The sequence below is a fragment of the Microplitis demolitor genome, chromosome 2 (genome assembly GCF_026212275.2).
Source record: "Microplitis demolitor isolate Queensland-Clemson2020A chromosome 2, iyMicDemo2.1a, whole genome shotgun sequence".
In the NCBI taxonomy this organism is placed as follows: domain Eukaryota; kingdom Metazoa; phylum Arthropoda; class Insecta; order Hymenoptera; family Braconidae; genus Microplitis; species Microplitis demolitor.
In genome coordinates, this window is record NC_068546.1 from 17878698 (window position 1) to 17904555 (window position 25858).

Sequence of the window (25858 nt, forward strand, 5' to 3'; positions counted from 1 at the left end):
TAGACTGAACTTGAGACGATAATTTACGGCTGACTCCAAGTCGACTTTACTACTGAATAACCCGAGACGCTTTGCCCTATAACTCTGACGGCGCAATTTGTATGTAATGTACCTTTCCCTTCTAACGTCAATTTTATGCCAGATGCATATGTAGTGCACATAAGTGCTTGATAATTTCCTCCAAGCATTTCCTTGATATGAGTAATTTATACACACACATACTAGCTACAAGTACTATCTAGTAACTATGTGCAACTCTATCATATAATGATACCTCACTACCTCTTCACCACGACTTGTCTGCTTCTATAATGACGTACGTTATTTTACACTAGTTAGTGATAATTATTCATATATAATTTAAATTCACCGTTGATATTTACATGTCACTTTAGAAATTTTTTTTATTTTAATTTTATTTTTACCATATAAATTGGTATTTTAAAATTCATATTAGATTATTTGTCGTGAAAGATTCTAGAGATTTATTTCTTATCATTTTTTATGGGACAAAGGTGGTGAGAGAGTTCCGGTTTCTCGTTTTTTTAACATATATAATAGGGTAGATGCGGGTATAAATTACATTGTAAAAAATTTGCGGAATAGATAATTCTTTATTATTCACGCCCCTTCAGAGTAAGTTTCACTCCGAAGGAAATTTTGGAAAATATTAATTATAAAAAAACTTCGCAAAGTGAAATCGTAGGAAAAACTAACGGATTAGATTACTATTTATAGTGAATTAGGTCTCTTATAAGAGACCTAACCAAAACATATATGTTTTGGTATTTATATTGAGTGCGGAAATAATTACGAGCTTCGTTTACTTACATTCATCTGAAATAATTTATAAAAATTATTTGCAGCTAAAAATGAAAACTTTCACGTTTATAAATTGAAGTAACAGATTTTCTTTTTCCACCATTAAAATAGTTTCATTGGGCGACAAACTGTCATATGATTTACATCAACCATATTACGAAATATCATTTTATATTGTGGCGAAATATAAAATATTCCTATGAAAACTATGTCGTTATAACTATTAAATTTTCGATCGTAAAGCACACTCTGATGCTTCGCATCATGAGTCGTGCAATAATTTAATATTTTTATTACACTGTAAAAAATCACCGGGGTAAGTCCAAGTGGTGTAGGTGTTAAAATCGGCGGTGTTAAATTTCAACACCGAAAGCGGTGTGAAAATAACGCCGCCACCGGTGTAAATATTCTGTACCGATGTTAAAAAAAAATTCTCCGATGTTAAAATAACGCCGCCGACGGTGTAAATATTCTAGACCGGTTCTAAAATAACATCGCCGCCGGTATAGATATTCTTTAACGATGTTAAAATATTTTACTTTGTGAATATTTTTACTTACTCGATCACTATATTTGTCAATAAATGATATTTTTTATTAATTTTCATAAAGAACTGATGTTTTTTTGTGTTTTATAATCTTTAAAGTTAAAACTCCAAGCGGACGCAGTTTACCCCGCTTTTACACCGGTTACCCCACTTTTACACCGATATTACTCCGCTTTTACTCCGGTTACCCCGTTTTTACATCGGTATTTTTAACACCGGTGAATTACTCCTCCTACACCGGTGTAATTTCATTTTTACACCGGGCGGAGTTAAAATGAGTCCATTTTTAACACCGCTCTTTTTACAGCGTATACTTTATATGAAATTATAATTTAGTGAGTTAATAAAATATTTTAATAATTAAAAACCAAATATAATGTTTAATTATTAATACCTGAATCAACTATTTGTTAAAATAATCATAATTCTCATATAGAAGTTATTTCTATTGATTATAAATTTGTTTAAGTGTCAAAACTCTAGACCAGAGTGAATCCGGATTGAAATAAAATTCGCGTCACTCCGAAATCACTTTGCTAAAAAAAATAAAACCCCATTTACTTCGCATGCGGAGCGATTTTTTTCTTAAACTCCAGAACTCCAAGTGATGGAGTGAATTCGGATTTAAATAAAATCCGTGTGTACTCCTGATTTTTATAGTGTACTGCGGTAAAAATACGATGTTCTTAATAAAGATTTTTGAATAATTAATCGAAGATATCAACTCATGTTTATTTTTTTTTATTTTAAATATTTAAATGAATTTAAATTTTGTTTTTTTCGAGTGTTCGTTAACTGAAGCTGACTGAGGTAAAATGGGTCTTGATTTAAAGCAAAAGTTTTTCTATTATTGAAAATTTTTAACTCGCCGCACTTTTCGGGCTGATTAATTTATCCCACTCTATTATAAAAATCGTGACTAAGCAGTTTTAAATAAAAAAATGTTTTTTGTCTCAAATATGGTGTCTCATTTTGCCCCGTTTTCACTTATGATAAAAGAAATTTATGAGTTTTGTCACTTTAAAATATATCTACAGTATTATTGTTTTAATTACTTGGATTCAAGTGGATATATGTTAAAATTTATTTGATAAAAATATTTAAACTGTGTTATGATTTATGATAAAGGATGAAATAAAATAAATAAAAGACAAACAGAAAATATATTTATTATGAAGTGAAATGAATTATGGATGTTTTTAAATTACAAAAACGTAGTGCCACGTTTTTATATACTTTTATTTTTTATATTTCAAGCACAAGACATCTGACGGAACTCGCGGTACAGTAAAAAAGATTCAACTGTGACCTCAGGCACTATGACAAATTCTAGTACCACGGGTATAAACGCGCAATGTAATCCAAGACTTGTTACAACTCATACATCACTAGCTTTTTTCTTTTTATTTTATTTTTCTCACTCATCCTATTCTGTTTCTTTTACTAAGCTTTATTTTTTGTTATATTTATACCCTTTTTTCTTTTCTCCCAATTTGCTTTTTTATATTTTAAAAATATCCGGACAATAAAATTACGAAAAAATGAGTAGAAAATCCCAACATAGAAACGTTTTATTCGACAAATTAAATATTTGTCTTTGCATTTCATTATTATTATTTTATTTTTCTACAATAAGACTGTCATTTTCTATATCATTTTTATCTAGCGATAGTTCAATTTATTGATTATATATTCAATTCTTAAATTTTTACACATATAAATTTATTTAGTTTATTATTATAAAAAATTTTTACAATTTTAATGAAAATTTGAGTCAAAATTTTTGATCTTCAGAAAATAATTTTAAAAAAATTTCATTAAAAAAATACGTAAATTTTCAAGTACTACAAGGTCTCAAAAATTTTTGTAGTTCTTATATCAGATCGACCTTTATAATTCCACTGACAATCTTCGGGTACTATATCAAAATTACAATCATATATTTAAAAATTTATTTTTGAAAATTTGTAAGGTTTCATGTTATTTTCATCAATTTTTAACCCTTGAGGCACAAAGCTAGGACAGATATCTAATGTTATGGACAAATCTAAGGCCAGAAAATTTAATCCAGCGTGTAACTAAACACGGAAAAAAATTTATTTATAAAAATTCCAAATTTAAGCACAAGGAACTTTGAAAAATGTGTGGTGCCACTCATCTAAACAATTACCAAATTTTTCCGGCTTATTAATTCCTGGATCCAGTGAGAAATTAACCAACAAAATTGGATCATTTGATTTAGAGATATCGCGAACGCGAAAATATTCAAAGAAGTGTTTTCTTTGAATAACATCAAAATTGATAAACTTATTGACTCTAATTTTTTAGCATTAGAAACTGAAAAACTGTGTCAAATGCTGCATTGGACATCAAAATCGGTTGAGTAGTTCAAAAGATATCGGCGACGAAAAATAAAAAAAAAATCATTATTCAAATTTTTCCAAGTATTTTTTATTTTTTGAATTTTCGTAGAAAAGAGCTCGAAAATTTATTCACGAGACTGTTCTTGTGCTCAAGGAGTTCGAAAATAGCAAGAAGTTTTGGGGCTGGTCCACAGGGTATCGTTTCTCAGATTTTTTTTATTTGTATTTTGATAGATTTAGTTAAAAGTTATTTCGACAAACCTAAATGTGAAACTTAAATTTGCTCTACTTTTGCTTTACATTTTTTATAGATTCACTTACATTATAAATCGCATCTAAAATGTATCTATACACAAATCCGGAGTAAGAAGTTAATTTTTATAAAAAACAAATTCGAGTTAACAAGTTTGATGTTTTTTTTTAAGTCGATGAATTTTAATATTTTCGTGTAAAAATATAATAAAAAATTTATTTTCATTGATGTCGGTTAATTTGTTCGTAGGGGAGACCGGGGCAAGACGGCCCCTGGGGTAAGAAGGCCCACCTCAAAAATTAACTAAAATTTTTTTTTTCTTGTTTTCTTTTAATTATCACAAATTCAGATTATTTACTCATTTTTAGCCCTATACGTGAAACTAGGGGCAAAATGAACCACTTAAAAATTCTAAAAAAAATGTATTTCATATTATTATAACCTAGTCATGATTAATTTAATAGAAATATCATTTTTTGGTTAATTCTATGGATTTGGAGTAAAAAAGAGCATTTGAAAAAGTTAAAAATACCAATAATCGATTTTTTATTCAATAGAAAAATAATTATTAATCAATTAATAATATATTTATAAAATTAACAACATTAACTATTAAAATGTAACAAAAATACTTTCTTAGATATTAAATTTAATTTAAGTGTATTATAAATTAATCCTCACAATATTCACAAATGTACATATCGGAAAAATAATCGTTAACTCCTGCACAAGAATCATGAGCCCATTCTTTACATTTTTGACAGTGAATCCATGATTCTTTTGATTCCGAATACAGTTCATGACAGGAGAGACAGTAACAATCGTTTGGAAAAAAATTAAAACACTCAATTTTTTTCTACAGAAGTGAACAAATTATTCGTATTATATCAAAAAAGGTTATTTCGAGTGATATAAAAGTAAATACAGTTGTTAAAGAGAAAAATATAAACATTTATAACGCGGGAAATTTTTTTACAATTAAAAAAAAAAAATTTTTTTTTCATTTTTTTCGGAGGGGGCCGTCTTGCCCAAAAAAAAAAAATTTTTTTCAGGAGCTTCACCAAAACTTTGGTGAATTGAGTTAAAGTTGAACGAGAATAAATCCACTTGATGGTTAAAAGCCACAAAGAATAATAATCGGCTTAAGTGGGCCGTCTTGCCCCGGTCTCCCCTATATGTATAGTTTTAATTCTTGTAGCATTATCGTCAGATACTTATACAGAAAGACTCTATTAATTATCAGAACTTTTACTTTTTTCGTTTAATAATGATAAATAGATATATTGTGCCCAAAATCTAGAGTTTGTTAAAATCCGAGTGGACATATTAGTTTTTTTTACTGTTTTTACTTTCTAACACGTACTAGACGGAGAGAAAATTATGGCTACCGTTCCAAGTACGTTTATGAAATATCATCCCATACCGTTATGGTAATGATTACTTGGAATTATGGGATATAGACCCATACTTTCTGGGAAAAGTTTCTATAAGTATGGAAACGATTCCTATCATTATGGTTACAGTTCCCACATCGCATGTGAAAAAATCATAGTAATGATTACCATACTCATAGGAATAGTTCCCATAAGCAAATAGGAACCAATCCTGTAACCACATTGTAACGGTTCCTAAATGTATATATCCACGCGTGTGTGTATTAAAATTCAATATTAAAGACAATTGCCAATAAATTAAAAATTCGCAAAAAATAATTATTGGTAAATTGTCTTATTAAAAATCCAAATTTTATAATAAGGTAAATGTCCTAATACCGGAACGACGAAGGGTATATGACTGATTTTTATCGTTTTAAAAATATTCAAATAAATTATAAACCAAAATAATTTATTACATCATATAGAATAGACATTTACCAATTCAAAAATAATCAAATTAGTGCATTTTTCTTAAATTTGATACAAAAAAAAAAAATTTTTCTATGACCCCCAAAAGACCCAATACTGGAACGCTAAAATAGCCTTGTCCCAATACGGGAATTCGGTTGTCCTAATACCGGAACAGTAAATAAAATAAGTTATTTTTTGCGTTTATTCATGGTGAAAATATTAATGATTATTAAATAATATTAATGTAAAACGAGTATGAATGTAGCAGACATCAGAGAACTTCAAAATTATAAATAAATAAGATAAATAATTATAAAAATAATATTTACAAAAAAAAGCACTATTAATTTCAAAATTTTTTAAATTTGCATTTTTTGAAATTTTATATTATTAATTATTTACTCGATTTATTAATAATTTAAAATTTGTCTAATGTCTGCTATATCACACCCATAATGTAAAATGTATTTAAAATTTTAAAATGATTGAATATTCAATGAAAATAAATATTTTGAACTAAAGAATAGAAACAAAATAAATCATTTGAGGTTATACTAGAAAAATAATTAAAAAAAAAAAATAAAAACAAAAATTTATTTTTTATGATTTAAATTAGAGTTTATCTATATTTGATGTATTTTTTATAACAATCATACATACTGCATTAAATATTAGGGCTCCAGTAATAATTAATATTGTACTTGATTTAGCCAGTCAATAAAACTCATCGTTAATGTCTATCGATAACATTAATATGATTGGCTGTTCCGGTACTGGGCACGGGTTCATTTTGGTGTACCAATAGACGAACAGTAAAATTAATATAATAATACTAATTTTTTCATATTTTTAATATGTTTTCTTGAATTTTATGTCATTTAAGATGCATATACAAAAAAAAAATTATTGAAAAGTAATTCTATGCATTTTCTATAAGCTTAAGACCATTAAATGATTTCTTAGCAAAACCATTAAGAGACATGAAAAAGTCATGAATCCGAGACTATTGCTCTAATTAACATTTTTTTTTTTTCATATTTTAAATATTTTCTAAAATCTATTTTATATTTTATTTTTTAACTGAAAGATTAAGGTTTTAAATAAAGAAAGTTTTATTTAGTTTCATCGCGTACGAGTTGAAATATAATATAATGATTATCAAATCGTTCCGGTATTGGGTCTTGTTCCGGTATTGGGACATTTACCTTATTATTATTTAAATTCAAATAAAAAATATAAATCATTAATTTATCTATATTGTGATACATTTGGTAGTGAATTGAAATTAAAAATTTCCTTCACATAATTTATCCCTATCTTATCTTATCCTTCATACGTTTTATTTTATCGTATACGTGTTCGGTTATATATTCATACTATATATACATATATGATAAGATTACCGTGTTTCAAACGTTAATCATTCAGCAAATCGATTCTGGGGCCAAGAAAATAGAAAACTTTGTGGCTTTTCAAAGACACTGAGTTTATAATTTTGAATTTTGTATTTTATTTATTTATTTCTTGCTGTAGACAAAACTTTGTATTCGTCAACTTTGCGTTTTCCAGTAAAACTTTTCACAACTTTTTCATACTGCGTTTATTTTCTTATATCATGGTGGTTTAAAGTGTCTTATAAAACATTTCATTATTTTTTAACTTCCCTGCTATGAAAACTGCAAATTTTCAAAAAAAAGGGAAGTTATTGGTTTCGGTCCGATTTTCAAAAATCGAGTTTTTATCAGATGTCAACGTGTTGGGGTTCTAGGAAGCTATTCTAACTATTTCCGGATGGACGCCCATGTGTGTGTGTGTGGGGGGGGGGGTAGATGTTTCTGTGTAAGCTTTTTTTGTCCAACAGTATCTTTGGAACGAATCAACCGATTTGAGCGTTCGTAGTGGCAATCGAAAGGGCTCACCAAGACTTAAGATTGAATAGTTTTTGGAATCGATCGGTCATGTAGTTTAAAAGTTATACGAAAAATAAAAATTGAAAAAACTTTTTTTTTTAAGTTTTTTGCGTATAACTTACAAACCACTTGCCCGATTCTTCACAAAATGTAATCAGTTTCAAAGTCTTGGTGAGCCTTTTCGATTACCATCAAGAACGTTCAGATCGGTTAATTCGTTCCAAAGATATCGTCGGACAAAAATTATTTATTTTTAGTGAAGGTATGTTTTACCAGTCTAACAGATTTTTGAGCTCGAAGGGCTCATAAATTTACAAGTAATAATGTTTGCGAACTCCTTGAGCTCGAAAACAGCGGGAAGTTTTGGGGCTGGCCCGCAGGGTCTGGCGGTTTTCAGATTTTTTTAACGACTAAGTAACTAATAAAAATATTTTATCATCAGAATTTGTCATCGTTATATTTTACTGTCTAATTCGTACGCTCGTTTAAATTATCATATATATTTTTTTTTATTATTTTTTGTCTCAACAAAAATTTTTTTTTACGCTCATTTTCTCGGGTACTAATGTTTTTTTTTTTTTTTTTTCGTCGCCACTTGTCTGCGGAGGAGACCACGTGGAAAATGAAATGAACGATTTATCTCGTTGAGTGTGGAGAGATCTAAACTCAAGTTTATTTCCCTTATATATATATATTTTTTTTTTTTTTAATAAGTCAGAAGAATATTCATATTTTTTAATATTCGTTTTAGTTTTTTCATTAAATGTTACTGCATATCATTTTAATACTTTCAAAGTTTAATTTATTTTATTATTGAATTATGAATTAAAAAAAAAAAAATTAATAATAATAATATTGACCTAACAAAATTGAGAATAACATACAATGTTTTGTCACGAAAGGTGTCAAAGCAACTACGTTTGGAATTTCATCCTGTATAAAGCTTTTTCTTTTAAACAATATTACTTTGACAGAATGATCATATATATATATATATATATATATATATATATATATATATATATATATATATATATATATATATATATACATTTTCTTTTTTACTGTTACTGCTTTGTTAACAGTGAAAAAATTTTTTTTTCCCTATTTTCCATTTACTTTTTTATAGTCGCTTTTTATCATCACTTTCATATGTACATTCCCTTTACCATAAAAATGAATAAAAATAATATTAAAAAAAATTTACCGTGTTAGAAAATAAAAATTTTATCATCAAATAACATCGTTTTTTTATACTTGAATATTTTGCATGCATCCAACAAATATAATGTTGACTTTTTTTTTTTTTTGATATTGAGTGTATAATAATAATCTTTCTAACACATTGAAAAATTCAGATAATTAATCACATCAACTTTTCAAAGGATGAATTTTTTATTAGAAAACGAAGCCTGGATACAAAAATGACATATGAGGGTTAAATTATTAAACGACCTTGCAGTAACTTTCTAATTAAGGCGGAATCGATTCTATAATAATAATAATAACAATAATAATAATTGTTATTATAATGCGTCTGTTAAACTGATAGATTGTGAAACTTTGTTAGCATTAATGAGTTAACTCTGATCGATAATGTATAAGTTATTGTATTAAAATAACTTTGCTGAGCTATAAATACTTTATGAACTTTAAATTTGTTCAATTAAAAAAATATTCCTTAAATTTTTTTTGTTAATTTTGTAAAAAATTATTTTTAAATATATTTATTATTAGACATTGGTCCCTAGAATATGGCAAAAATAATAATGAGAAATCATAAGAAATAATTAATTTGTTTTTGTTTTCTTATTCTGGTTCGATAGTAATAATTATTAGCATAAACCGAAAATGCTTATTTTATGGTATAGTAATTTTTAATAATTCACTATGATGCTATTGACAATGATCGGTGATAACTATTATCATCGTCGGATACTAATCATTGTATTCACTGCAACTGACTTATTTTATATTAGACCGACATCGATTGTAGTAGAAACATATTTTTTTACAAACAAATCTTGTTATTAAAAATATTTTATTACTATACAAACTGATTATTTAATAATGAAAAGTTGGGAAATCTAAATGTGCACAATTTACTTGCTTATTTACAAAGTGGTTAATAGATGGCGCTCCTATATAAAAGAAGATGTTAAAAAAAAGTAATAATAAGGATAAATAAAAAAAAAAATAGCAGCTAAATCTTTCTATAGCTAGTCAGTTTTAAAGTTTTATTAATTATAATTAAACCAAAAAAATTTGGATTGTGATTTTCAAAAAGGTTCAAATAGAAGAACTTCTATTTAAAAATTCAAGCGTAACAAAAAATTAAATAGATCAATCGTTTGTATATTTTTTAAGTTATTGTGTTTACAAATATCCGTACTTACTGACAGACATCACAGAGGTTTGTTTGAATTAAAAAAAATTTTTCTTTTCAATCGTTATTTCTATAACAGTGACTTGAAATTCAGTTCATTTTATTCATTAATAAATTATCTTTTAAATGGTACGAATTTTGTTCTAGTTGAGCATACTTGAATAAGTGTAGATATAATTTTTCCGTGACTGAATCAGCCGGAACCGACTAAGTGTAAGCAGAACACATTTCATTGCTTCACTATGGAGTTGCACAATTGTCATCAGAAGCTTTTGGTAGTATAGTAATTTCGAAATAATTCAACATGATACTAGCGGCAATGATAACTATTATCATCGTCGAATCACAATCATTATCAGCAATTCAAATAGTCACTCACGCAATGAACATCAACAATTATAATAATATCTGACAATATTTATTATATTGAGATAGTAATAGTTACCATCGTGCAATTAGAAGTCATACATCGACTCTTTGATGATTCGTCCAAATAAAAGGATCGGTATATACGAGTGTGATTGGTTCACGAGCCGTTAGGCGAGAGTTACCAAAACACGAGTGTCAAAAGCTCTTCCTACTCAATTCGTTACAATAGTTTTTGCATCGAATGGTAAGAAAGAATGCCTTTTTTTAGTAAAAAAAGAATACTACATTAAATTTAATTTTTTCGTTAACCTTAAATAATATTCAATTGTATTAACATAAAATGAATTTCTGTATTATTTCTGATGCAAAAGATTATTAAATAATAATAGTAACAGTTGAATTTGATTTAATTTATTTTCATAATAATTTAAAATTATTTTTATTGTTTTCAATATATTGATACTCAGAAAAAATAACTAGAGTTTCGAGTCAAGGTTTATACAGTGAATTATACAGAAGAAAATTTTTTTCTCAGTTTAATTAAATTAATATTATATATATATTTTAAATTTATTTAGACTGCAACAGATAATCAGGGTATAAATTATTTTATTTAATCGAAATTATTTATTAATAATAAAGATTTTTAAACGTCTCATATCATTTACGACGTGCGTAACGTCAGATAGGGCTCAAAACGATACGGTTTAGCTCTCAGAACAGTACAGTAGATCGTTCCAGTAACAATCTAGTAGATAACTTTTGCGTATTGTTACTGTAACTATACAGTACACTTCTCAGAACAATGTTTTTTTACCCATGTATTGTAACTATAAATGTTTAAAATCCTGTGAATGATAATAATTATATTAATAATCTCTATCGTAAAAATATTTCTAATTTTACTATAATTTGATGATCATTACTATCAAATTGTCATCTGAAATTAAATTTCATATCTTATAATTTTTTCTAATAAATTATAAAAAAATATTCTTTTAATAAATCAGTAGTTATTATTATAAAAAAATTATTTTCTCATTAAAATTGTAATTTAAAAAAATAACTTAATGTGTATAGTTTAAATTGAATTTTTTTTTTTTTTATGTTAGTTACTGTACTAAAATGTTTTTTCGTAAGAAGTTAATCTTATTAAAAAATAAATGACGAAGAAAATTTTTGTAAAAACAGATTAAAGTAGAAAAAAGTTATGGATATAATTGATTGGTACGATAATTGACGCCAGCGGGGGTTTGTACAATCCCTTTGGGGTTTTTTTATACCGACAAAAGTTTAAGGTGCTGCTAATTAGGTCTCATCCCTTGTAATTTTATCGTCTTTTATACCAGAGAGTTTTTTTTCGCTTAGATAATTGAAGTAGCTTATATATTTTTTATTTTTTACAAATTTTTCCAAAACTTTTCGTATTTTTTTTTCTTTGCTATTAATACCGTCGTTCTTCTGACCTCACGTTTAACCCTTTTTCAGTGGGAATAGCGAACTTTACAGCAGGGTGAGCCAGTTAATAGCCTGTCTTTCTGCTACCCCTTGGCAAAGAGACGCGTACTAGTACCTACTTGTTTTAAGTCACAAAGTGCCACTCACACACTTCTACCCTAGTTATAATACGTTTTTTCTTCATATCAAGTTTATCTCGGCATTTGCTAACAAATAAAATAAAATAAATTATTATTTTTTTATTCAGATTGTCATCAATCTATATATTAATATAATGAAACTGTTTTCTGTTATTTGCGAATTTGATTTTTATCGGAACTATAAATGTTAGAAAAAAAAGTTTGTGACAAATACTGTAAAAAATTTAATTTGCTACAAAAAATATTCTCAAATTTATCGACGTATTCTGATAGTTTTAAAATTATAGAAAAAATAAATAAGGAATTAATTCATTTAGGAATCCTTTTGAAAAAATTTTTTTTACTTCGGATTGAAATTACGTAGAAATAATTAGATGTACGTAAAAATGTTAGGTAATTGTATAAAAGTGGAGCTGCACACATTTTTCAAATTTCTATGTGCGTATATTTTAAATTTCTACCAATAAACTTTTCCACGTGTTTAGTGACACGGTAAATTTAATTTTCTGACCTTAATTTTGTCTACAACACGACGCATATCCAATCCTTGCACTTAGAGGCTTAAAAATTAATAAAAATAACATCATGAAATTTGACAAATTTTTCAGTATAATTTTTTAATTTATAATAATAATTCTTACAAAATATTAATAATTTTTTAGGAACAGATGAAATTACTGTTGGCGAATAAAAAAAGGCCATTCGGCAGTCGAAATGGAAGTAGATTTCTCATTATTTGATTATTTCATCCTTTCAAATAAACATTAATAACAAATTAAATTTTTTTTTTAACATTCTCGAATATTCTCTAGGTTATACAACAAAAAATTTTTAGTTATATGCAATAAAATTTAAGAATTGAAATTAAAAAATTGAAAAAATTATCGGAATGATAAGTTGAATCGCGAAAATTGAAGTTAAAGAGAAAAAAAATTTCAATGGTCTAGGCACATAAATAGGCATGAAAATGAAAGCTTATTTGAAGAGCTTTCAGATGAATTTTATAGTGAGTCGATAAGTTATAGCATTCAAAAAATATCTAAGAAAGAATAAGTAAAAATATGAATTTTTGACATTATAAAAATTTTGGAATGCTATAACTTCTAAACTAATTGACTGATCGAGCTCATTTTTCGAACTCGATCAAGATAATCGCCCACAAAATACGCATACTAAGTTTCAAGGAGATCGGTTTGAAATTGTGGCTATAATCAAAGTGAAAACATAAATAGAATTATTTTTTATAATATTTTATAAATGTTCAAAACAATTTATCTATTAGATAAAATGGTTAAACCAATGAGTTGTATAGTGAAAATTGAAGGCAATCGAACGAGCTTTCACATAGAACAAACTAAAATGAGCTATCTCTTTCCGTTTAAAAGTTACATCAAGTTAAATCAGTAAACAAATTTTTTTTTGAAAATTTTACAAAATTTAAATTAACCACAACTTCGAAACTTATTGGCCGAATTGGCTCATCTTCGAACTCATCTAAGGTAATCGTCCATACAATAAGCATACTAAATTTCATTGAGATCGGTATAGAATTGTGGACGTGGATCGTTGATGAACGGCGCGTTATATTATATATATATAAATACATATATAAACTTTTGAACCAAATATATTTTCTGACTCAGCTTGTCAAGCTGAGTTGAGAGGTAGCAAAATTTTTCGAAAATTTCATTATGAGGACAAATACAATAGTTAGATTTCTATGAAATCTATTAAAAAAGTAAGAAAAAAAAATTATAATAAAATTAAATGAAACAAGAAAAAAAAATTAGTAGACTACAGGAATAAAAATGTGTCGAGCCATTAACCAGCAATTGAAAGGAAATTAATTATGATGTAAAAAAAATTAAATTTCTGTTAAAAGAACCATGAGAAGAAAAAAAATTAATTAAATCGATAAAAAAATTTAAATAATTTAAAATGAATGAAAATAATTTTTTATTATTAAATTTAATTTTATTATTATATTGAATAATAATTTTCGTCTAAGGTATTTTTAAAATATTTAAATTAGGAAAATATCGATTTAAATTTGAATAAAATAAAAATAAAAAAAGAATAACGAGAAATCGATGAGGTATTTTATATTTCAGAGTAGTAAAAATAGACTTTAGGTCAGACGAGCAGACAAACTGGTTGAATATACGGGGCGAATATGTACACTAGTTAATAGTATACAGGAAGACTTGATGTTAAAATGGATAGCCGATCGATTGGAATAACGGTTGACCCTGCAAGGGTAAGAGATGGCCGACAATTCTTTGGAAACAAGCCCCATTTCAGGGATCCTTTTGCAGGTCGACAGATAAAAATGGCCGAGTACTATTGCCAATGTTGGAAACCTTGTACATTATCCTTGATTTTATTGCAAATCTATGGTAGTTGGCAAAATATCTTTCCGCATTTCAACTATCGTTACAATGTACTTCAAAACAATTCCTCATTTTTTTTTTTTACTTTATTTATAAGAAAAATATTTAATATTTAATAAAGTTTATATATTTTTATTATATAAATATATTAACTCAGTATATTAAATAAATACTAAATGTATATATAATATTTTTATTAATATACTACACAGAAGGAAAATTATGGGAACTTTTCTTATGCATTATGGGAATAGTTTCCATAATAGTATGAGTACAATTCCCATACCATTACGGAAATAATTCTCATAATAGTATGGAAACCACTCCCATTATAGTATGGGAACCATCCCTATAATATCATAAACATTTTTTTTTTTGTAAAATAGTGTAGAAATTTTTTCAACATTTGAGATTTTATCGAAATTTAAATTTTTATTTCCAAAATTTGAATTTTCTTGAATGTTCTGTGCTGACAAAAAATTTCTGTTAAAAATTTGATGTTTTTTTGCCAAATACGAATTTTTTTTTTCAATGTTTGAATTTTTATTTCTATTGTTAATAATATTTCTGTGTATTGTAGAAATGAGTTTCACACTTTTCTTTAAATTAATATTTTCATGATAGTATGGGAATGATTCCCATAATGATATAGGAACTATTCCGATTGCATTATGGGAACCATTCCTATATATTATGGGAATGATTCTTATAAATATAAACGCCCGGTATTGAAATGAAATTAAACCGGTGTATTAGGAGTCGTAATTCAGCGGTGTTAAAAAACATATGTTAAACCGGTGTAAAGGCGGAGTAATATCGGCGTAAAAGCAGGGTAACATGTGTAAATGTGGAGTAATACAGGTTAAATGAAAAATTGCGCTAAAAATACTAATTATAGTGAATTTAAATAATCCCTGATTAAATAAAACAATTCACTTAATGATGAGTGTATATCGATGTATGGTATTAAAATTGAATCCTTTTGAATCGTTCTTTTTAAATCAGGGATCAATATAAAAAAATACAATTGAAAATCTTTTAATTGAATGAAAAAAAGAAAAAATAATTTACCTCTTTTGGTATCATCATGGCGGAAGACTGATCTTTAGTATTACCGCATATAATTCCAAGTTCGTAGAGTGCAAATAGAAAAATAAGAGCGCAAAAACAGAGAATAGAACCCTTGCGGGCTCCACGAGTTAGTAGTAGTGACATATCAGTCTATATTAATCCAGCCACACTTTCAAATGGTTTTCATGTCACAGGATTATCGTAGATTAATTCGAATTATCGGTCATTCTGGCTCATCTCACCTGAAACAATTATTTTCATTAAATTATTATACTGTTATGATGAAAGCTGTTATTGTTAATAAAAATATAATTCTTAATATTTATTGTTTTTAACGCTGTAAAAAATTTGAAGAGTGAACGCTAGGAATATTTTAGAAAAAATTAATTATAAAAAATTTCCACAGAGTGAAATTGTAGTAAAAATTAGCAGATTAGAATACTAATATATAGTGAGGTTAGGTTCCATGCACTGATAGAAGGATTTGTTTAGGAGTAATAAATTGATTTATTAAATTTTTCTCAACTGACTTTTTTGGATTTAACAAATATTTAGTAATTATTAACAAGATTTATTATAATGAAATAAGTAACTTCTTTATTATTAAGAAATATTTTTAATGCTAACAAAGTCTTATTAACATAAAAGAAATATTTGTTAGTACCAAACAAGGCTTGTTAATATTTAATAAATATTTCTTAGACGAATTTGTCGGTAGAGGGCTACACACGAGCCTGTAGTGGTGTACAAGTATTAAAAAAGCTATATGTGTGTGTCGTTGCGACGTCATATTGTTTACTCCGTTCTAGCTTGCATTGTTGGTTAAACGTAACCTACAACTGAAGCTCTTATATACTTAAATAATATTTATATCAGAAGTGTTTTGTAAATTGTCATCCATATTATAAATATGAAAATATGGAAGCCTTGTTAATTTTATTCAGTTCAATTTTAATCAAATATAAAACCATTAAAAACACATGTACTATCAAACGGATTTTATGTTATTTCTCAGCGTAGTTTAATATAAGAAATTTTAATTTGTTTATTCTAGTTATAGTGTTAATTACTATGAAATTGTATTTTGAAATTAAAAGAACAGTAAATGTTATACGATGGTTGTTTTAGTTATTTTTGTTTATAAATATAAATATTAATGAATGTGTGTAGCTGCATGCAAAAACATATATAGATATATATTCTTGAACTGTGTGATTTTATGAATAAAATTTTAATAAATAAATTAATAGATAATTTCTTAAATATAAAAAAAAAATTTGTTCAAATAATAAAAAATATATTAAATATAAAATATTCATTTATTAATTATTAAAAAGTGATTCATTAAATGTTAAAAAGTGATTTATTAAATACTAATAAATCATTTTTTAAATGGAAAGAAATCGTTTATTAAATATTAACAAATCGTTTATTAGATGCTAAGAAATATTTATTAAATACAAAAAAATGATGTTTAAGAAATGATTTGTTAAATATTAATAAATATTTCTTAACTAAAGCTCCGTTAAGAAATAATTTGTTAAATATTAACAAATCTTTTTTAATACTAAGAAATCCTTCTATCAGTGTATGTTTTGACATTCATAATGAGTGTGGAAATAATTACGAGCTCCCTTTACATACATTCACCTGAAATAAATTATAAAATTTATTAGCAGCTGAAAATGAAAATTTTCACGCTTATGAATTAAAGAAATAGATTCTTCTTTTTTCATCATTAAATTAGTTTTACTGAGTCACAAACTGTCATTTAATTTACATCAACCATAGAATCATATGGGATAAGTGTGCGTAGACACATGGATTTCAGTCTGAAATGAATGGGTTAGCGTACACTTGTCCCACATGATTCTACCGCGAAACATCATTTTGTACTGTACCGAAATATAAAGTATTTCTATAGAAACTATGTCACTATAACTTTTAAATAATTTAGTGTTTTTACTATGGATATTACGTTTAATCATTAATACCTGAATCAATTATTTATTAAAATAATCAGAATTCTCGCGTGCGCAGTGATTTTTCTGGAAACTCCGGAACTCCGAGTGACGAAGTGAATTTGGACTGAAATAAAATCTGTATTTACTCCCGATTTTTTTACAGTGTATTACAGTATTTATTACAGTGTATATAAGCTACATGAAATCCTAACGCTAGCTAGTACTCAGTGACTCAAATATCATGCAAATTTTAACTCCATGATCTCGTAGATCGTTTTAGTATAACTACTGGTGTACTATCAACTGTGATACGGTATATATATTGCTTGCAACGCCATTATACTATCTACTACAAGCTTTACGGTTTTACGACTGCTAACCACATAAATTTTATACTATTGCTACACACGACAACGTTAGACGAAAGAGTATGTTCTAAGATATTTTCATTATGTTCATTTTCAACAAAATGTTTTTCCATTTATGTAAATGATACAGTTATAAAAATAAGTACGGGAAAGGTAGGGGGAAAGTAAATAACCCTTAAAAAATTCTGAGTATTTTATTTTTGATTTAAAACTCTCGGTTTAAACATTTTTGATGGCCTAAATTAGCTTATCATGTTCATGTACAGTGATAAAACGATTTTTTAAATTAAAACTTCCCGCAAATATGAATATCTTAATAGTTAAGATATTGTATTTATTATAAAGATGTGACAAATGTGCTCCTACGCGGTATAGCGGAAAATAGCGAAATTAAAACAAAAAAAAAATTATTTGTCCAGAAAAGAACCGCGTACATTCTTTCTAAGCGTCAGTATCATTGTGGTATTATTTATTGTGTTATTTATTAGTTTTAAATATGGACAGTTTGTTGAGTTCGTGGGGATTATCTCACCTGTATGATATATTTAATGGTAAGTGGATATTTATATTCATTTATGCTTAGCAACTAACATAATATTAATTAGCTATTTAGTTCTAACCTTAATTGTTTACACTCACATTTTTTATTTTTCTAAATTTCTTGTATTTTTAATAACAATTTCAATTATTTTTGAATCATAATTATTGTTAAATAACAATACCGAACTAAACACAATTATTCTTAAAGTTGGTACACGGTTAACTCTACGCAATAAGTATTCAAATTACGTATATTTTCCTTTCCTCAGTATCCAATTGTTTTTTTTTTATATACATTCAATTTACCAAATTTAAATTTTATTATTGAAATAACTTTTTCTTTTATTAATTTTTTTTTTTTTTTATATTAATATTTAAAAATTCGAATTAATTATTATTTATTGAGAATAAATTGCGATTTAATAACAAAAATACCAGTGAAATAAATTTTTATTATAATTAAACTAATTACTGTTAATCTTGTAGATTAGCGCCAATTCTATTTCCGTAACAATTGATAAAATATCAACAATACCAGTTGCAGTACCTGGATGCGCGTCATCAATTGACACTTCTGACGAAAAACAAACAGGAGAAATTGTTGTAAAATATACCACTGATAATTATCAAATCGTGGATTCCTTCAGCATTATTCACTTTATCCGATGTATTTATTAATATTTTATCTTTTGTATGTTATTATTGTTCTATGTATATTGTTTAACCAATAATATAAAAACAAATAATTAAAAAAAATATAATAATTCGATATATTTATTTACATATATATATATTTCTCAGATAGCTTTAATTTTAATTTTAATTTTTGTCTCTTCAATTTAATGAAATGAATTATTAATATAAATATTTGAATAATTCATTTTAATATAGATTCTAGGTAATATCAATATACTGATCTTTAATGCAAAAATATTTAAAGTTATAATAAAGAAAGCATACTTTGTTACAAGTATACATATTTTTGAGCAGTGATAATATATTATTTCATTTAAATACTGGATTATTTAATTCAACAACTCTTCTGTTATTATCAAATATTAATGTATTTATAATTAACTTACTGATACTTGATCGAAATAGCGGCATCTTAACTATTAATATATCCAGAGTTGCTCTAACGATATGAGGATACGTACAATAAATACATCATTTATTTTTGATAAACGGAGATCTAATTCGCCATTATCAATTCCACTATTTCTTTTTATCAAATAAAATTTCTTAACTATAAAGATGTTGTTTTTTCAGTATAGCATTTTTGTACAGTTTTTAAAAATAAGTTTTGATCCCTCTCTTTGAGTAATAGATATATTTGGCAATGTTGTAAGAAAAAAAAGTTCCGTAAGAATTTTAATTACTATAGATATTGGGTAATATGAATTTTAAATTTACAAGAGTAGAGGAATAATGGAAGTGTCCTCGATAAATTGTGAAAGATACATCAGATTATAGGGAAAGGGTCGAGTGTTCTCTCCTCTTATAACACTTGACACCTAGAATACTTTGGCAGTGATAAACTGCTATTGCGATTGCTTTTAACTTTGATTTAGTACTTGGTTAGTTTAACAACTTACTTTAACTCGTATTGAGATACTTGAAGTAATAAATCAACCACAAATCCATATTAATATATATATAATTTAAAAATCGATTTTTTTTTTTTAAAGCAAAAATATTTAACCCTTCAGCACTCCCGGGTTTTTTTAAATCTCGCTTGCACTACAGCGACATTTTATAATTCGAATAGCGTCCTGTGAGCAAACTGCTCATAACGGAAGTACTGACGGTTTATAGTTACATTAAAGCAAAAAAGTTTGGTAAATCCAAAAGTGCACGACTCTTAATGCTCATTTGCAAAAATAAAAAAGAGGCAAACTGAATTTTTCGATCGTAATGCTTCGCATTAAGAGTCGTGCAAAATGTACGATAAAAGTTTCAAGAACAATTTTTTTTTTCCTTTCTATTACACTAGAAATTCAAATTTCGCTCCGAAAAATAGTCAGCTGTATTTCTTCGCGCAGGCGCGACTGGTGTGACGAAAGTATATGTAAAAAACATATATAGATATACAATAAATTAGTTAAGTTTTTTTTATTAATTATAATTAAACGGGGCCGAATTTGATGGCCATTTATGACACACTTCTTCTTCGGCCCTAAAATAATCTTTTAAAAAAAAAGTGATCTAAATAATGGTTTTTTTCTCGAGTTTTTATGTTTACGGGTTACGAACACATTTTCTACTGCTTGACGGGAAAATTTTATTTTAAATTTTGATGTTTTTTTAGTTATTTTATACATCAAATTCGTCGTTATAAGTAATAAAAGTAATCCTTATTAAATTCTCTATCAGATAATGTGTAACTTGGTTGAGCTCCGTGGACTAGCAAGAGTAAAATAGGATAAACAATCGCGAAGAAGAGGTAGACTGAATTTTTTGATCGTAAAGCACACCCTAATGCTTCGCATTAAGAGTCGTGCAAAACAAGAAGCTTGTCAAAATACAAAGTGGTGAAAAATAATAAATTATGATTTAGAATTAAGGTGAGTGACCCAGTACCCGATCAGGAAACTAGTATTCGATCACTTCATGCATTTGCGTATCTATATTAAGTAGAATTCAGTAAATCTAGATATACAAATACATTGAGTGATCGGGTACTAGGTCTATTACTTTATTAAAGTGGTATTTGAATCTAATTCAGTGGGTTGAAAACCATCTGTTTCTTCCCTACGGCAGTAAACATTCAGCTTATGCCCACTCACTTAGCGTCAGACTATTTTAGCTCAGTCAGAATCACATTTGATTTATAATACTATAAGCTCCACTATAAACATATGTAATTTTAACCAACCAACATGACAATTGAATTTTTATGTACATGCGCTATTGGCCTTAAATTATTTGGTTTTAGCTGATTTGAGATATTTAAACTTTTTGATTTTTATCGGACTATTGATTAATACACTAAAAAAGTTCTCATTATAAATCAATAGTCTCATAAGAATCAAAAAACGTTCATAAAAAGTTCCAAAATCACCGCTTTCGAATCTTTTATGAATGCGATAAAAATTCATGTCCCAAAAACAGCTTAACATTGTTTTTAGTATACTAATACGAATTTTATGTAGATTCGGAAAACGTTTACAAAGAGTTCTAAATTCGAGATTTTTTGACTTTTTTGGAACGAGGTGAAATCTATATTGAGAAAAAATTTCTCTTTGGACTATTAAATTGGTTTTGTTAAATTCTATTAAACTAAAATTTATTTGGGACAACTAAATTTTACTACGTCAACATAATCTATTTTGTCATTTTTAACAAATGATTCAATAGACTCTATTTGTTTGACATTAATATTTCTCTTTCTAAAATAATAAAATCATTTGGTCAAGTTAAGGAAATGTTTATTCGATGGACAACTAAACTATTTTATAGTGCCAAAAAATTCAAATATTGAAGCGAAATATTATTATATTAACTCCTCTAAATATTACTTAGACACAAAAAAATATATTCATTTAGAATAAATATATATATATTTGTTCGAGGTTAATAAATATATATTTAAACCTGATGATTATTGATTCCTATCTACTTTTGCTCCCCCCCCCCTCTACTAACTGCAGTTTCGTTAACAGATATGATATTAGTTAACACTAACAGAGAAATATAGTTACGGTGACTATTGCGTGGTAAATTTAACAGTTTCTTATTCAGCATGCCCAGAAGAAAATTGTTATGGCAACCATACTTCTATAGTTAGCAAGCCTAATTCGATATAATTATCATCACAATATAAATATAGTAACCACAATTAAGAATTTATAGTTTTAATTACTATATTAGTTTAACACATTCAATTATTTCAACAATGGATAAATTCAACAAATTATTATCATTTTATTTAATTCTAAATTCAAGTGAAGTACAAGGGTCATTACTTTTATACCGCATTAACATATTCATACCATGATTACATGTTCGCTCTTCTCTCTGAGAATTGGATTTTCGCTGCTACTCTACGGAGGATTAGAACCTGACACTTAACACACTAGACGCGCGAGAGATCAAAGATAATATCTCTACGCTACGGAACCAGTTGAAAAATTACAGTTCGACTGGGCTTTTTAATAACTTTTACAAGTGACAATAATCTCATGTAAATAATAAGGTTGGATACGACATATGCAACACGGAGAGTGAAATCTAATAATATTTGTTATTTTCTACATAAAATTACTATTTCACCGAGGCAAACTTGAAACGATCAAAAAATACAGGTTTTCTTAAATAAATAAAAATTATGATTGCTTAATATTGTATATTGCAAAATAATAATTTTATCTTAGTGTTCTTAACTACCCGTTTGTCATCAAACTTTTGACAATTATTAATACATTAGGCAAATTATGTAATAATGGTTTTATTAATTAACATTTTGATGTTAACTAAAGTAACGTTTCACAGTTCAATCGATCTTCCTATAACTAGTTGGAGAAACTATTTATGCATAGTGAAATTCGATGACTATATTGTCAGAGTAGTCGCGATGACTATTAAAAGTAAGTACAGGAACTATTGGATGATAAACAAACTAAAAAAGTCACTGGTACATTTTTTATTTGTAGGGATGAGCTAAAAAAGTATTGTTATTATTATTGCTGAAGTATAAGTTCTGAAAAATGATATTAAATAGTTACTAGAACAAAACAAAAATTTTAGTAACGCTTAGTTGATATTACTAACACTTTCAAATAGATTCGGGTGCTATGATATTCCTGTTTAGAAAATATCATAGAATTTAATAGATTCTCATAAATTCCCATAGAGATTTTATAAGAATGAATGAGTTCTATGAGAAGTGCTATAGTCCAGCATAGGACCTTATGCATACAGCTGTAAAAATCTATCGGATTTTTTAAGCAGGGATAGTACAAGAAACTATAAATATTAGTTAAGATTACTATTTTTTCATACTCATCCCTCTATAGTTACCACAATCATGTACTTTCTTTTCAGTGTAATCTCAGTTTGTGTTTCGACTCTAAGATCATGATTTTAGTCTTCTTAAAATTGATCTCAAGAGCGTTTTCAACAGACCAATTCGCAACCGCCTGAGCATACAAAGTCAAGAGTCTAATTGCTTCTTCCAACTGAAATACCTTAAATGCAGGTATGCATTACCTGAATTACATCATACTTGAATAACTTCAAATTCAAATGGAAGTCAAAAAAAGAAGACCCAGCTTATGTTAATACTCAAAATTCCATTATTTCTTTAGAGATTCCGTTTTAGAATATTTAACGTAATTTTAAGCTATGAGTTATTTGATATAATAAATAAGCAATTAATAAAAAAATATTAAATTTGTTGCAATACTAAAATTATTTTTATGGGCAATATCTATTAATATAATCTGAAAATATTATTATTGTTGATAAAATTATCAATTTATCTATAATAATATGAATGGTAAATATGAAATTTAATATTTCCATTGAGTATTCAAATGAACTAATGCAGATTTAATATATTAGTTTCAACACTAATTCACTCGGTCTCTAGTCGGAAATAATTTTCTCTGTATTTGTACTTTCAATATTGCTATGTGTGTATTACCTTTTGTCCACAATAGCCGGAATTCGAGGATTATTAACCTTTAGCAAAAGCTCACAGCGAGAGCTGTACCCAAAAGTGAGTCACCAAAGTGTGGTTTTGCGGCGATAGAAACCAAACGTTGCGACATTTGACTCTAAATCAAAAACCACATTCAAACTGTTTATTTTATGTAATTAATTCAGTTAATTTAATACAATAACATTAATCCAGTTCACAAGTATTTGCTTTTATAGATAACGAGAGGTTTTATTTCATTCATTAGTGTTACTACTAACTACTTTTTTTTTATTAAGTATACAAAAGCTAAAATCAATACTTTTAGCTTTTTTAATCTGACCAAACTGTAAAAATATTTATTTATAAATTTAAAAATAAAATAAATATTTGATATAAAAGTTTTTTATGTCTTTATGTATATAAAAATATAAATCAAAAAATGTTATTTCCCATTGGTTAACTGAATTATACGACGGAAATATATATTATTAATTTTTTTAATATTTTTTTGGTAGTGTCTGTGTAAGCTATTTATCATGTCACTGGTGCAATGGACGACAGATGAAAAGGGGTTGAGAGGGGATGGCTGTGGGGTAAAGAAAGGCGTGAACCCAAGAGTTTGTATCTATTTTCCAGTGTAAGCTTTCAGCGGCAGTTTTCATCCGGATTCTCCAGTTACTCTTGCAACATCCTCTCGACGCGAGTGTACCCACCCCTCATTTTCGTTACCCACGAGCGTTATACACGATGAAAGATGAGGACAATCACCACATATTGCCATTACCCCTAGAGAAACGTGTGTGTAGGTAGTAGTACCTATGCTTCGGCTTTTTCATCCTCTTTGTACTGGCTTTGTTGGACTTCTTCATCACCCTCTTCTATATACTTCCTCCAGCTTTCTGGTTTTCCTATCTCTTCATATTTTTTACTTGTTTTTCTTTTGTCTCCTCAGAGTCTTTTGTTTGTTTCGTTAGCTTTCGTTTTGACGCCTTTCCAACTTTAGTCTTCCTATTATTTCTTTCGATCTTCAGTTTTACCTCGTTCTGTTTGTGTTTGTTTGTTTTTTGGTTTTTTTTTTCTTGTTCATTTTATCGCCAAAGCATAGTCGCTAATGGCCATTACTTTATAGTCACTAAACAATTATTTAATTAGGTCATATAATTACTAATTTTCCAACTCACTGCATTACAATTATCTATCATAAATACTAGTAAAAAAAGAAAAAGGAAAAGTTCTAACCTTAAAAAAATTCATATTTATTTCTATAATTTCTCTAACAATAAATCAATAAAATGTTAACAATTATTAGTCATTATTTTATGTTCACTTTAATTGTTCATTATAGAATTATTATTTTCTTTTAATTTTAATCTTTCCTTTCATGATAAATAGTAATAAGAATCCCAAGTGATATCGGATGTTATTTTTTTAGGAGACATGTTTATTTTGTTTCAAATTCGTAATGGATTTTTTTTTTTAATTTACTTATAACAAATAAGGGAAAGTGGGGTCAATTGAACCAGGGAGCAATTGAACCAGTAAGCTTAAAAAATCGAAAAAAATAGAAAAATAAGTCGTCCTCTTGGAATTATATTTTAATACACTAAACCTTGGTCTGACCAAAATTTGGAACTAATATGATGATTTAATTTTAAAAAATTCAAGTTTTTGGGTTTTTAGGCATCTGAACTTTTTTTTCAGCTCTTGACAAATTGTTTAATAAGTATTTAATTTTTAAATGTAATCTTAAAATTTTGTTTGTAATACCTTCATACATATATTAGTCATA

The 25858-nt window shown here is 27.0% G+C and overlaps 1 protein-coding gene across 4 annotated transcripts in view; it reads right to left on the reverse strand.

Annotated features, from left to right (window-relative positions):
• LOC103568660 (protein-tyrosine sulfotransferase) overlaps positions 1-25858 on the reverse strand; it is a 184675-nt gene that overhangs the window by 5378 nt on the left and 153439 nt on the right. For 3 of the 4 annotated variants that reach the window (XM_053742787.1, XM_053742788.1, XM_053742789.1), the window contains one exon: positions 15557-15798. In XM_053742787.1, the coding sequence (XP_053598762.1) occupies positions 15557-15700 (144 nt within the window). In that variant the 5' untranslated portion in view covers positions 15701-15798. Of the gene's footprint in view, positions 1-15556; positions 15799-16086; positions 16243-25858 lie in introns of those variants that run through there. The other variant, XM_053742790.1, reaches the window with a different exon arrangement.